The sequence below is a fragment of the Aquarana catesbeiana genome, linkage group LG05, assembly GCF_042186555.1.
Source record: "Aquarana catesbeiana isolate 2022-GZ linkage group LG05, ASM4218655v1, whole genome shotgun sequence".
In the NCBI taxonomy this organism is placed as follows: Eukaryota; Metazoa; Chordata; class Amphibia; order Anura; family Ranidae; genus Aquarana; species Aquarana catesbeiana.
Window position 1 is genome coordinate 64,329,241 of NC_133328.1, and position 15,292 is coordinate 64,344,532.

Here is a 15,292-nt window from a genome sequence, read left to right on the forward strand (position 1 = left end):
GCTTGTCATTCAAACAGTACCTTCCCAGCAAGCGTGCCAGATACGGGGTCAAGATGTATAAGCTCTGTGACAGGGCCACAGGCTATACATGTAGTTTTATGGTTTACGAGGGCAAAGATAGTCACGTAGAGCTGACAAACTGCCCTGACTACATAGGAAGTGCTGGCAAGATAGTATGGGACTTGGTGTCACCCTTATTCGGAAAGGGGTACCACTTGTACGTGGACAATTATTACATGAGCGTGCCACTTTTTAGTCACCTTTTTGATCATCAGATTGGAGCATGTGGCACCGTGCGACCTAATCGCCGGGGCTTTCCCCAGCGGCTTGTAGATTCCCGTCTTAGGCTGGGGGAGAGAGCCTGCTTGCAGTGTAATAATTTGCGCGCTATGAAGTGGAAGGACAATAAGAATGTTTTCGTTCTTACCTCCCTTCATGCAGACACGACGGTCCAAATTACTACGACGACTGGTGTTGTGGAGAAACCCCTCTATGTCCACGAATATAACCAAAATATGGGAGGGGTGGACCTCAACGACCAGTTGTTGGCGCTGTACCTAGTTGCCCGTAAGGCCAGATGCTGGTACAAAAAAGTGTCTGTTTATTTATTTCAATTGGCTTTGCTGAACGCTTATGTGCTATACAGAGCTTCAGGACGGACTGGATCCTTCCTTAAATTCCAGGAAGAGATCGTCAGAGCTCTTCTGTTTCCACCTCACCTTTCCCAACCAAATGCAGTAAGCCGGCTGCATGAGAGGCATTTTCTTTATGTCCTCCCGAGTACCCCTACCCAACGAGCCCCCCAAAAAAGATGTTGTGTCTGCAGCAAGCGCGGATTTAGGCGTGACACCCGGTATTATTGTCCCTTCTGTCCTGACAATCCTGGTCTTTGCATTGGTGAATGTTTTGAACACTACCATACAGTAGTTGAGTATTAGCGTAGGGTACAGCACTGCACAGACTAGGATACACTTTCACAGGGCCTCCCAAGATGCCATCGCATTTTGAGAGACCCAAACCTGGTACCAGTTACAAAAGTTAAAGTTACAACAAAGAAAAGTGTAAAAAAAAAAAAAAAACGTAAAAAAAAACAAAAACACAAAAACACAAAAACACAAAAAAAATATAAAATAATAAAAACCAAAAATAGTTGTCGTTTTATTGTTCTCTCTCTCTCTATTGTTCTTCTCTTTTTTACTGTATTCTATTCTGCAATGTTTTACTGTTGTTATGTTTTTATCATGTTTGGTAACCATTTTTTTGTTTTCAGGTACGCCATTCAGCTGCAGAGTGGATTTATTTATCTTGACAGCAACAGCGTTTGCTCCCACGATACATAAAGCCGTAACTCCAGCGCTGTCGGAGGTGATTTCACCACCACAGTTACATACTTCGGCATATATGCCAAAGCGTCGGGGCAGCAGTGGGTGGAGGAGTGATTTGCTCCTGCCTTTTGCGGGAGGATGCCCCCATGATTCGGCATATATATATTTTAGGCACAGGTTGCGTTTAAATGTTTTATTTTTTACTATTTTTTTTTGTATTTGCTTTGCAGGTATGGTAAGTCTTACTGTTATACTGTAATGTTACTTTGTTTTATTGTTAACCATCATTTGCTTAGCAGGTACACCATTCAGCTGCAGAGCGGATTTATTTATCTTGACAGCAACAGCGTTTGCTCCCACGATACATAAAGCCTTGACTCCAGCGCTGCCGGAGGTGATTTCGCCACCACAGTTACATACTTCAGCATATATGCCGAAGCGTGGGGGCAGCAGTGGGTGGAGGAGCGATTTGCTCCTACCTTTTGCGGGAGGATGCCCCCATGCATATATAAACGGTGCATGTATGCCCATCATTAGAAGTGGGTGGATGAAGGGAGGTATTCTAATGGTGGGCATACCCACCAATCAATATCTTTTTTTCGTTCAGCCCACAGGCTGCATGAAAAAAAAGCTTACAATATATGCCCAACAAGGACCAGCAATGTACTGGTATGTTGCTGGACTTTGAGTGGTTATACCAGAATGATGCCTGCAGGTTTAGGTATCATCTTGGTATCATTCTTTTCAGCCAGCGATCGGATTTCATGTAAAAGCAATCCTAGCGGCTAATTAGCCTCTAGACTGCTTTTACAATGCCCCAATGCACCGTCTTCCATGTTTTTGGAACCCGAGAATGCAGCCGGTGATTCGGCCAGCTGACCATAGAGCTGATCAGAGGCCAGAATGGCTCCAATCATCTCTATGGCCTAAGAAACCGGAAGCTAAGAGCATTTCATGACTCAGATTTCACCGGATGTAAACAGCGCCATTGGGAAATTGGGAAAGCATTTTATCACACCGATCTTGGTGTGGTCAGATGCTTTGAGGGCAGAGGAGAGATCTAGGTTCTAATTTTTTCAAAAAAGAGTACCTGTCACTACCTATTGCTATCATAGGGGATATTTACATTCCCTGAGATAACAATAAAAATGATTAAAAAATAAAAAAATGAACGGAACAGTTTAAAAATAAGATAAAAAAGCAAAAAAATAATAAAAAAAAAAAAAAAAAAAAAGCACCCCTGTCCCCCCCTGCTTTCACGCAAAGGCGAACGCAAGCGTCGGTCTGGCGTCAAATGTAAACAGCAATTGCACCATGCATGTGAGGTATCACCACGAAGGTCAGATCAAGGGCAGTAATTTTAGCAGTAGACCTCCTCTGTAAATCTAAAGTGGTAACCTGTAAAGGCTTTTAAAGGCTTTTAAAAATGTATTTAGTTTGTCGCCACTGCACGTTTGTGCGCAATTTTAAAGCATGTCATGTTTGGTATCCATGTACTCGGTCTAAGATCATCTTTTTTATGCCATCAAACATTTGGGCAATATAGTGTGTTTTAGTGCATTAAAATTTAAAAAAGTGTGTTTTTTCCCAAAAAAATGCGTTTGAAAAATCGCTGTGCTAATACTGTGTGAAAAAAAAATGAAACACCCACCATTTTAATCTGTAGGGCATTTGCTTAAAAAAAAATATATAATGTTTGGGGGTTCAAAGTAATTTTCTTGCAAAAAAAAATAAATTTTTCATGTAAACAAAAAGTGTCAGAAAGGGCTTTGTCTTCAAGTGGTTAGGAGAGTGGGTGATGTGTGACATAAGCTTCTAAATGTTGTGCATAAAATGCCAGGACAGTTCAAACCCCCCCCCAAATGACCCCATTTTGGAAAGTAGACACCCCAAGCTATTTGCTGAGAGGCATGTCGAGTCCATGGTATATTTTATATTGTGACACAAGTTGCGGGAAAAAGACAAATTTTTTTTTTTTTTTTTTGCACAAAGTTGTCACTAAATGATATATTGCTTAAACATGCCATGGGAATATGTGAAATTACACCCCAAAATACATTCTATTGCTTCTCCTGAGTTCGGGGATACCACATGTGTGAGACCTTTTGGGAGCCTAGCCGTGTACGGGACTCCGAAAACCAAGCACCGCCTTCAGGCTTTCTAAGGGCGTAAATTTTTGATTTCACTCTTCACTGCCTATCACAGTTTCGGAGGCCATGGAATGTCCAGGTGGCACAAAACCCCCCAAATGACCCTATTTTGGAAAGTAGACACCCCAAGTTATTTGCTGAGAGGTATAGTGAGTATTTTGCAGACCTCACTTTTTTTCACAAAGTTTTGAAAATTGAAAAAAGAAAAAAAAATGTTTCTTGTCTTTCTTAATTTTCAAAAACAAATGAGAGCTGCATAATACTCACCATGCCTCTCAGCAAATAGCTTGGGGTGTCTACTTTCCAAAATGGGGTCATTTGGGGGGGGGTTTGTGCTATCTTGGCATTTTATGGCCTTCGAAACTGTGATAGGTAGTGAGGAGTGAATCAAAAATTTACACCCTTAGATAGCCTGATGGCGGTGATTGGTTTTCGGGGCCCCGTATGAAGCTAGGCTCCCAAAAAGTCCCACACATGTGGTATCCCTGTACTCAGGAGAAGCAACAGAATGTATTTTGGGGTGTAATCCCATATATGCCCATGGCATGTTTGAGCAATATATCATTTAGTGACAACTTTGTGCAAAAAAAAAAAAAAAAATGGTCACTTTCCAGCAACTTGTGTCAAAATATAAAATATTCCATGGAATCAACATGCCTCTCAGCAAATAGCTTGGGGTGTCCACTTTCCAAAATGGGGTCATTTGGGGGGGTTTTGTGCCATCTGGGCATTTTATGGCCTTCAAAACTGTGATAGGTAGTGAGGAGTGAAATCGAAACTTTATGCCCTTAGAAATCCTTAAGGCAGTGCTTGGTTTTTGGGGCCCCGTACGCGGCTAGGCTCCCAAAAAGTCCCACACATGTAGTATCCCTGTACTCAGGAGAAGCAGCAGAATGTATTTTGGGGTGTAATTCCACATATGCCCATGGCATGTTTGAGCGATATATCATTTAGTGGCAACTTTGTGCAAAAAAAAAAAAAAAGTCTGTAATTTTCCCGCAACTTGTGTCAAAATTTAAAATATTCCATGGACTCAACATGCCTCTCAGCAAATAGCATGGGGTGTCTACTTTCCAAAATGGGGTCATTTGGGGGGGGGGGGGTTGTGCCATCTTGGCATTTTATGGCCTTCAAAACTGTGATAGGTAGTGAAGAGTGAAATCAAAAATGTACGCCCTTAGGAATTCTGAAGGCGGTGCTTGGTTTTCGGGGCCCCGTACGCAGCAAGGCTCCCAAAAAGTCCCACACATGTGGTATTCCCATACTCAGGAGAAGCAGCAGAATGTATTTTGGGGTGCAATTCCACATATGCCCATGGCCTGTGTGAGCAATATATCATTTAGTTACAACTTTTTGTAAATTTTTTTTTTTTTTGTCATTTAATCACTTGGGACAAAAAAATTGAATTTTCGATGGGCTCAACATGCATCTCAGAAATTTCCTTGGGGTGTCTACTTTCCAAAATGGGGTAATTTGGGGGGGGTTTGTACTGCTCTGCCATTTTAGCACCTCAAGAAATGAGATAGGCAGTCATAAACTCAAAGCTGTGTAAATCCCAGAAAATGTACCGTAGTTTGTAGACGCTATAACTTTTGCGCAAACCAAAAATATACACTTATTGACATTTTTTTTACCAAAGACATGTGGCCGAATACATTTTGGCCTAAATGTATGACTAAAATTGAGTTTATTGGATTTTTTTTTATAACAAAATTAGAAAATATAATTTTTTTTCAAAATTTTCTGTCTTTTTCCGTTTATAGAGCAAAAAATAAAAACGGCAGAGGTGATCAAATACCATCAAAAGAAAGCTCTATTTGTGGGAAGAAAAGGACGCAAATTTCGTTTGGGTACAGCACTGCATGACCGCGCAATTAGCAGTTAAAGCGACACAGTGCCTAATTGTAAAAAGTGCTCTGGTCAGGAAGGGGGTAAATCCTTCCGGGGCTGAAGTGGTTAATACATAGATGTCTGTTTGTGTCGGAGTCAAGAGCATACTGGGTAGACAGACTATGTCACTGTCGCTGTTTTTGTCAAAAACCTTATGGAATGTCAAGTCAGCCAACATAGTGTTTAATGTAAGTGTATCAGATATGAAAAATAGATTATGTAATGCTTTATTGATGGATATTCATATGTTGATTATCATCTTCTCAATATATTTTCTCTAATATAGAACTATCTCAAATGTACACCACCCCTGAGGAAGGAGTTTAATTGACTCCGAAACGTGTCAGGTGCAAGAGTACTGCCTCAAACACTGTATACGCATTATTGCAACACTACTTGACCCACATTCCTAACAATAGATGTTATAGTTTTTGTTATATTTTTAGTGTGTCAATTTAATAAATTATATTTGTACTAAGTATACTTTTCTATGGTTTTTACATGTGCCTAAAAAGTCCACCAATAGGGGACCCTCTTTATTGTTGTTTATTCAGAATAAATAAACCCGTGCTGCAGCTGAATGGCGTATCTGCTAAGCAAATGATGGTTAACAATAAAAAAAAGTACATTACAGTATAACAGTAAGACATACCATACCTGCAAAGAAAATACAATAAAACATAGTAAAAATAAAACATTACTGTTCTAAAATACAGTAACAAAAGAGAGAGAACAATAGATATAGAACAATAGAGAGTAAACAATAGAGTGGAGAATAGAGAGTGAACATAAGAGAGAGAACAATAGAGAGAGAAGAAAAATAAAACCACAACTATTTTTGGCTTTTTTATTTTTTATTTATATTTTGTGTGGGGTTTTTTTGCACTTTTATATAAACTGTAAACTGTAAACATTCCAGATTAGGGTCTCTCAAAATGTGATGGCCATCTCATCTTTCGAGACCCTGTGTAAGTGTGCCCTAGGCTCTGTGCAATGCTGTACCCTACGCTAATTCTCCACTAGTGTGTGGTAGCGTTTGAAACAGTCACCGATGCGGAGACCAGGTTGGTCAGGACAGGAGGGACAATAAAAGCGAGTGTCACACCTAATCCGCATTTTTTGCAGACACGACATCTTCTTTGGGGATTTCTTTGGGTAGGGGTACCAGGGAGGACATACGGAAAATGCCTCTCATGCAGCCAGCTCACTGCCTTTGCGTTGGGAAGGTGGGCCACAGCACTGTCTTGAAACAGAAGGGCCGTGATGATCTCTTCTTGGAATTTAAGGAAGGATCCAGTTCCTCCTGAAGCTTTGTATAGCACATAAGGATTCAGCAGAGCCAATTGGAATAAATATACAGACACATTTTTGTACCAGCGTCTGGCCTTACGGGCAATTAAGTATGGCGCCAACAACTGGTCGTTGAGGTCCACCCCTCCTATGTTAAGGTTGTATTCATGGACAGAGAGGGGTTTCTCCACAACACCAGTCACCGTAGGAATTTGGACAGTCATATCTGTGTGAAGGGAGGACAGAACGTAAACATTCCGTGTATCCCTCCACTTCACTGCTAACCAATTATTACATTTCAAGCAGGCTCTCTCCCCCCGTCTAAGTCGGGATTCTACAAGCCTTTGGGGGAAGCCCCGGCGATTAGATCGCATAGTGCCACATGCGCCAATTCCACAATCAAAAAGGTGACTAAAAAGTGGCATACTTGTGTAATAATTGTCCACGTACAAGTGGTACCCCTTTCCGAATAAGGGTGACACCAAGTCCCACACAATCTTACCAGCGCTCCCTATGTAGTCTGGGCAGTTCTCAGGCTCCACGCGTCTATCTCTTCCCTCGTAAACCATAAAACTGTATGTATAGCCTGTTGACCTGTCACAGAGCTTATACATCTTGACCCCATATCTGGCACGCTTGCTGGGAAGATACTGTTTGACAGACAAGCGGCCAGAAAACGTAATCAGGGACTCATCAACGCAGACAACTTGATCGGGAGTAAACAAGGCTGCAAACTATTGGTTGAAGTGGTTAACAAGGAGCCGAATTTTGTGGAGCCGATCGTATCCATGGTCACCCCAAGGACGATATTGTCATTGAAATACATGAACTGCAAGATCTGCTCGTATCGTGTCCTGGTCATGGAGGCAGAGAACAAATGGTTAATTTGGTGTCAGTGGACCAATACGACCGCAACTCACTTTTTTAACTATGCCCATGAGGAGGGATAGGCCCAGGAACGTCTTAAATTCGGAGACCGTAATAGGTCTCCAATCTCTGGCAAGGGCCAACTGGGGATTAACGTCAATGAATTGACCAGCATACAAACTGCTTTGGTCCACAACAGATCTATAGAGATCTTCCGTGAAAAACAGTGAATAAAACTCAAGTGACGTAAAATCAACTGTTTCCACCTGAATTCCAGTTTGGCCAGTGAATGGGGGAAGTATGGGTGCTGCAGAAGTGGTGGGCTCCCAATTCGGATTGGCAAATGCAGCAGGAAGGGCACTATGGGCTCGACGGGCCTGTGTTTGTCTTTTTCTTGGTGGCTGCGGGACAGTAGTTGTGCTAGCCACCTCGCCAGCTTGAACTGCACTCATGGGACTCGCCAGATCACCAAGTGTTACTGCAGTGCTGGATGTACGACCAGATTGTACTAGGCCGCTGGTGCTTGCCAGTTCACCAGAAGGATGAGCGGCACTAGTACTGGCTCTCTGCTCCATACGAGAGCCCTACGGTTCTTGCACCTCAACAGCAGAAGAACGGGGTCGGGTACGCCTGACTCTGGCAGGCACCACTACTCCGTCGTCAGACCTATCGGTCAGGGTACCACTGCTGTCTACTGGTTCGTATTCTGTGCCTGAATCAGACAGATGGGTGACTTCCTCTTCACTCTCATCTGTCAGGCACAGAAAGGTGTAGGCCTCTTCACTAGTGTACCTTCGATTGGACATTTTGGCCTCTAAATTTACTGGTACACTAATGCAACTCACAGGAAGAAAGAGCACCTGACTGTCAGTGACTGCCTCAAACGCTACCAAAAAAACTGTTAGCGTTCGCAGGGATCAGAACCTGACTCTGCGAATGCTGCAGTTATGTGTTTAGTGTTTTGTAAGTGACAGTGATCGATTGATACTGCACTTGGGTGGGCTGGGCTGGGCTGGGCTGGGCGGAGGGGCTAAACGCAGGTGCTAGCAGGGCTTAACCTGCTAACGCTGTGTTTTTGGGAAACCTAAACTATTGGGGACGTTAATATAGTTCTGATCAGTTTAAAGATATCGATCCGTTCAGACACTATACTACTAAGGGAGGTGTATGGTACGTGCGTGGGTGTTAACACTACTGGCACTAATCTGATGCTGCCTGGGGCGACACAGACCCTAACTGATGCTAAAGCCTAACTGATATAACCTACCAGGTGATCAGGGGGTTAAACCTTTTATTAGGTAATATACAACGGGTGCCCTGACGCTATAAAAAAATAACTAACTAACCAGCATCACCCCTGACACTAATATAGTGATCACTGGTGACAAGGGGTGATCAAGGGGTTAAACCTTTATTGGGGGATGCCTAGACCTATCTGGGCCTACTACTAAGTACCCTTACACTGATTATTGTCACAAATGACACAGTACAGTGATCTAAGAAAAATATGAACACTGCACTGGGTGACACTGTGACAGGGAGTGAAGGGGTTAACTGGGGGGGGCGATCGGGGGGTGACAAATGTGTCTATGTGTACTGTGTCAGTGTAGTGTTGGTGGCAACTTACTCTGACATGTCTTCTCTCCTCTCTCTGGAACAGAAAAGAGTTCCACGAGGGGAGATCACATCACCTCCCCTGCCTGTGTTTACACTTACACAGGCAAGGGAAGGATTTAATTCGCCAGAACCGATCACCAGGCCAGAAAGACTGAGACTGGGCCTGGAGACTGATCGGTTCTGAAGCGAATCTGATCGTCGCGTAAGGTAACGTCGCTTCGCCCAGCCGAGTCAACCTGCCACAGTACAACTGCGGCGGCTGGTCCAGAACTGGTTAATCAGCATTGCTCATCCAAGGGTCAATGCTGGAGCACACAGAAAACAATGGTTCTCTATATGGCCTTTTTACACCGTACATGTGTGGTGATGTTCAGTGGTGTGAGATGCATAAAAATGCAGCATGTCTACATTTTTACACAGCACAACTCATGTCATCACATGTCTGTGCATCCCAAAATGCTGTAAAATAATTAAATGAGGCTTCAAATCTTTTTTTTAAACAGTTAGCACTGTGTTGCATTGTAACAATGGTTCTACGCCTTCATTTGAATCCAGCTGTCTTTGATTATACTGACTGGACTTGATTAGGAAAGCAAATGAGAATTATGAGGTCAAAGGAACTGACTGAAGAGCTCAGAGACAGAATTGTGGCAAGGCACAGATCTGGCCAAGGTTACAAAAAAATTTCTGCTGCACTTAAGGTTCCTAAGAGCACAGTGGCCTCCATAATCCTTAAATGGAAGATATTTGGGATGACCAGAACCCTTCCTAGAGCTGGCCGTCCGGCCAAACTGAACTATTGGGGGAGAAGAGCCTTGGTGAGAGAGGTAAAGAAAAACCCAAAAATCACTGTGGCTGAGCTCCAGAGATGCAGTCAGGAGATGGGAGAAAGTTGTAGAAAGTCAACCATCACTGCAGCCCTCCACCAGTCGGGGCTTTATGGCAGAGTGGCCCGACGGAAGCCTCTCCTCAGTGCAAGACACATGAAAGCCCACATGGAGTTGGGCTTTCATGTGACAAGACTCCAAGATGGTGAGAAATAAGATTCTTTGGTCTGATGAGACCAAGATAGAACTTTTTGGCCTTAATTCTAAGCGGTATGTCTGGAGAAAACCAGGCACTGCTCATCACCTGTCCAATACAGTCCCAACAGTGAAGCATGGTGGTGGCAGCATCATGCTGTGGGGGTGTTTTTCAGCTGCAGGGACAGGATGACTGGTTGCAATCGAGGGAAAGATGAATGCAGTCAAGTACAGGGATATGCTGGACGAAAACCTTATCCAGAGTGCTCAGGACCACAGACTGAGCCGAAGGTTTACTTTCCAACAAGACAATGACCCTAAGCACACAGCTAAAATAATGAAGGAGTGGCTTCACAACAACTCTGTGACTGTTCTTGAAAAGCCCAGCCAGAGCCCTGACTTAAACCCAATTGAGCATCTCTGGAGAGACCTAAAAATGGCTGTCCACCAACGTTTACCATCCAACCTGACAGAACTGGAGAGGATCTGCAAGGAGGAATGGCAGAGGATCCCCAAATCCAGGTGTGAAAAACTTGTTGCATCTTTCCCAAAAAGACTCATGGCTGTATAAGATCAAAAGGGTGCTTCTACTAAATACTGAGAAAAGGGTCTGAATACTTAGGACCATGTGATATTTCAGTTTTTCTTTTTTAATAAATCTGCAAAAATAATCAACAATTCTGAGTTTTTCTGTCAATGTGGGGTGCTGTGTGTACATTAATGAGGAAAAAAATGAATGTAAATGATTTTAGCAAATGGCTGCAATTTAACAAAGAGAGAAAAATTTAAGGGGGTCTGAATACTTTCCGTCCCCACTGTATCTATGTACCAACTGTTTTTAACTTTGTCTATTTTCTAAAAAATTGTTTAAATTTTTCTTTTTGGTTCAATTCTTGGGTACCGAGATGGGGTGAAGGTAGATAATTCACATTAACAACAGACACCAAAAAAAAAAAAATTCCTGGAAAAAGTTTAACAATAACTAATGTTGTAAATGCCATTGCCCTTCATGAACTTGATGACATTTTAACTAGGGTAAATAAACATGCTCCTACCTTTTTAATCCTGATTGCCGCCGTAGTGAAGAAGTCAGTAGGTTCGACCTTTTTTTACTCTCAGAGGATGTAGGCTTAACTGCTTTCTGATCCTTTTTGTCTATAGACTTTTCTTCCTTGGTTTTGGTTCTGGAAAAATAAATTAAAGTGCTGGAAGTCAGAGATCGGCAAAAAAAATTATTTACGATGAAGTTTCATTTCTCTGCAATTTTTCTTCCCAGATCATCTATGCTTTTGAGATATCAAAAATGTATTTTCAGTTGGTGCCTGCTGAATGAAATGCTTCATGTTAACATGTTGGTGCATTAATGCCTTGATTTTATCTATATAAATTGGTCGGATATTTCATTATAACACAATTATAAAAGGAAACAACATCTAAGGTGCCTGGATAATGAGATTCTAAACATCACAGCAATTGGCTGTGACTGAAGAGTATGAGTTGCCTGTAAGAAAGAAGGAATGATTTACTATGGACTATGACCAGGGGCGGACTGACAACTCATGGGGCCCCCGGGCAATAGGGGCTCATGGGGCCCCCTTAGTCCCCACCCACCCACACACAAGCCATACCCTCACAAAGCCCCACGTATATATTGCACTGCTACATTACATGCATTGGTCACAGAATTTCTCTACTTCATGTTCAAAATAAATGTTTAAAGATTAAAGAAAAATAAACTCACTTTAACCACATACATTTACTGCAGGGCTGCGTCTCCTGTGAGCAGAATCATGTACAGGTACTTGATTCTGCACTTGCGGGTCTGCATGCTGTTTGACCTGCTGCCGCTGTGATTGGACACACCGAGAGCTAACCAGCGGGTCCGGAGGACCCCATGTCCGCCAGGCCCCGACGATCGTTTCCAACAGAGGCAGAACTGTGGTCTGCCTATGTAAACAAGTCCCCAGAGAGCCTCCCCTTACATCAGGGTCCCCAGAGAGCCTCCCCTTACATCAGGGTCCCCAGAGAGCCTCCCCTTACATCAGGGTCCCCAGAGAGCCTCCCCTTACATCAGGGTCCCCAGAGAACCTCCCCTTACATCAGGGTCCCCAGAGAGCCTCCTCCTTACATCAGGGTCCCCAGAGAGCCTCCTCCTTACATCAGGGTCCCCAGAGAGCCCCCTCCTTACATCAGGGTCCCCAGAGAGCCCCCTCCTTACATCAAGGTCCCCAGAGAGCCCCCTCCTTACATCAGAGTCCCCAGAGAAACCCCCCATACCTCAGGGTCCCCAGAGAGCCCCCCTTACATCAAGGTCTTCAGAGAGCCCCCCCCTTACATCAAGGTCTTCAGAGAGCCCCCCTTACATCAAGGTCCCCAGAGAGCCCCCCCATACATCAAGGTCTCCAGAGAGCCCCACATACATCAGGGTCCACTCCCCAGAGAGCCCCCCCATGCATCAGGGTCCCAGAGAGCCCCCCATAGATCTGGGTCCCCAGAGAGCCCCCCATAGATCTGGGTCCCCAGAGAGCCCCCCATAGATCTGGGTCCCCAGAGAGCCCCCCCCATACATCAGGGTCCCCAGAGAGCCCCCCATACATCAGGGTCTCCAGAGAGCCCCCCCAAACATCAGGGTCCCCAGAGAGCCTCCTCCTTACATCAGGGTCCCCAGAGAGCCTCCTCCTTACATCAGGGTTCCCAGAGAGTCCCCTCCTTACATCAGGGTCCCCAGAGAGCCCCCTCCTTACATCAGGGTCCCCAGAGAGCCCCCTCCTTACATCAAGGTCCCCAGAGAGCCCCCTCCTTACATCAGGGTCCCCAGAGAAACCCCCCTTACATCAGGGTCCCCAGAGAGCCCCCCCATACATCAAGGTCCCCAGAGAGCCCCCCCATACATCAAGGTCCCCAGAGAGCCCCCCCATACATCAAGGTCTCCAGAGAGCCCCCCCATACATCAAGGTCTCCAGAGAGCCCCACATACATCAGGGTCAACTCCCCAGAGAGCCCCCCTATACATCAGGGTCCCAGAGAGCCCCCCATAGATCTGGGTCCCCAGAAAGCCCCCCAAAGATCTGGGTCCCCAGAGAGCCCCCCCATACATCAGGGTCCCCAGAGAGCCCCCCCATACATCAGGGTCCCCAGAGAGCCCCCCCATACATCAGGGTCCCCAGAGAGCCCCCCCCCATACATCAGGGTCCCCAGAGAGCCCCCCCATACATCAGGGTCCCCAGAGAGCCCCCCCCATACATCAGGGTCCCCAGAGAGCCCCCCCCATACATCAGGGTCCCCAGAGAGCCCCCCCATACATCAGGGTCCCCAGAGAGCCTCCCCCCATACATCAGGGTCCCCAGAGAGCCTTCCCCCATACATCAGGGTCCCCAGAGAGCCTCGTCCTTACATTAGGGTCCCCAGAGAGCCTCGTCCTTACATCAGGGTCCCCAGAGAGCCTCCCCCCATACATCAGGGTCCCCAGAGAGCCCCCCCATACATCAGGGTCCCCAGAGAGCCTCGTCCTTACATTAGGGTCCCCAGAGAGCCTCCTCCTTACATCAGGGTCCCCAGAGAGCCTCCCCCCATACATCAGGGTCCCCAGGGAGCCCCCCCATACATCAGGGTCCCCAGAGAGCCCCCCCATACATCAGGGTCCCCAGAGAGCCCCCCATAAATCAGGGTCCCCAGAGAGCCCCCCATAAATCAGGGTCCCCAGAGAGTCCCCCATACATCAGGGTCCCCAGAGAGCCCCCCCATACATCAGGGTCCCCAGAGAGCCCCCCCCATACATCAGGGTCCCCAGAGAGCCCCCCATACATCAGGGTCCCCAGAGAGCCCCCCCCATACATCAGGGTCCCCAGAGAGCCCCCCCATACATCAGGGTCCCCAGAGAGCCCCCCATACATCAGGGTCCCCAGAGAGCCCCCCATACATCAGGGTCCCCAGAGAGCCCCCCATACATCAGGGTCTCCAGAGAGCCCCCATACATCAGGGTCCCCAGAGAGCCCCCCCATACATCAGGGTCCCCAGAGAGCCTCCCCCATACATCAGGGTCCCCAGAGAGCCCCCCCATACATCAGGGTCCCCAGAGAGCCCCCCCATACATCAGGGTCCCCAGAGAGCCCCCCATACATCAGGGTCCCCAGAGAGCCCCCCCCATACATCAGGGTCCCCAGAGAGCCCCCCCCTTACATCAGGGTCCCCAGAGAGCCCCCCCCCATACATCAGGGTCCCTAGGGAGCCCCCCATACATCAGGGTCCCCAGAGAGCCCCCCCCATACATCAGGGTCCCCAGAGAGCCCCCCCATACATCAGGGTCCCCAGAGAGCCCTCCCCATAGATCAGGGTCCCCAGAGAGCCCCCCCATACATCAGGGTCCCCAGAGAGCCCCCCCCCATACATCAGGGTCCCCAGAGAGCCCCCCCCCCATACATCAGGGTCCCCAGAGAACCCCCCATACATCAGGGTCCCCAGACTTAACCCCCCCAGAGGTTCCCCTGTACCTGGCTGTGCACCTCCAACCCAAGGGGGAGGTGGGAGGTGGCGATCGGCAGTTCTATGGTGCCTGTGGATCTCACTGGGGCTTGTAGTCCTCCTTCTGATTCTGAACAGTAGATAGGGGAGGGGCCTCTGACCCGGGCAGCAGTCGGCAACAGCGTACAAGCAGAGAGTGAAACTTGTAGCTGCCCGGGTCAGAGGCCCCTCCCCTTTCCACTCTACAATCTGGAGGAGAAATACAAGTCCCCGGGAGATGCTGCGAGCACCATAGAGCTGCTGATCGCCGCCTCCCACTCCCCTCACTGCATCCCAAACTGAAAGAGGAGATGCCCGCCTCATCCCCCCCCCCCCCCCCCCCCGCGGCAGTCGGCAGAACGGCTCCACCGCAGCACGCCCAGCAGCATACCCCTAGATCCGACGAGCATGTCTCCCGGGCCCCCTACTGGCTGCGGGCCCTCGGTCGGCGTCCGATCGACCGAATGGTCAGTCCGCCCCTGACTATGACATATTCTATATACAATACATTTCACAAAGCATAAACTAAAATAGAAAGTTCTATTGAAGAAAATGTTTTTTCTATATTTGAAAGGTATGCTGGTAAAACCTTTTTTTGTGGTCAAAGATTAAAAAAAAAAATTATACAACA

At 46.5% G+C, this 15,292-nt stretch overlaps 1 protein-coding gene across 2 annotated transcripts in view; it reads right to left on the minus strand.

Moving 5' to 3' along the window:
- The window catches only part of ODAD2 (outer dynein arm docking complex subunit 2), a 295,659-nt gene that overhangs the window by 239,619 nt on the left and 40,748 nt on the right, over nucleotides 1–15,292 (minus strand). For both annotated transcript variants that reach the window (XM_073629836.1, XM_073629837.1), the window contains one exon: nucleotides 11,217–11,345. In XM_073629836.1, the coding sequence (XP_073485937.1) occupies nucleotides 11,217–11,345 (129 nt within the window). The remainder of the gene's footprint in view (nucleotides 1–11,216; nucleotides 11,346–15,292) is intronic.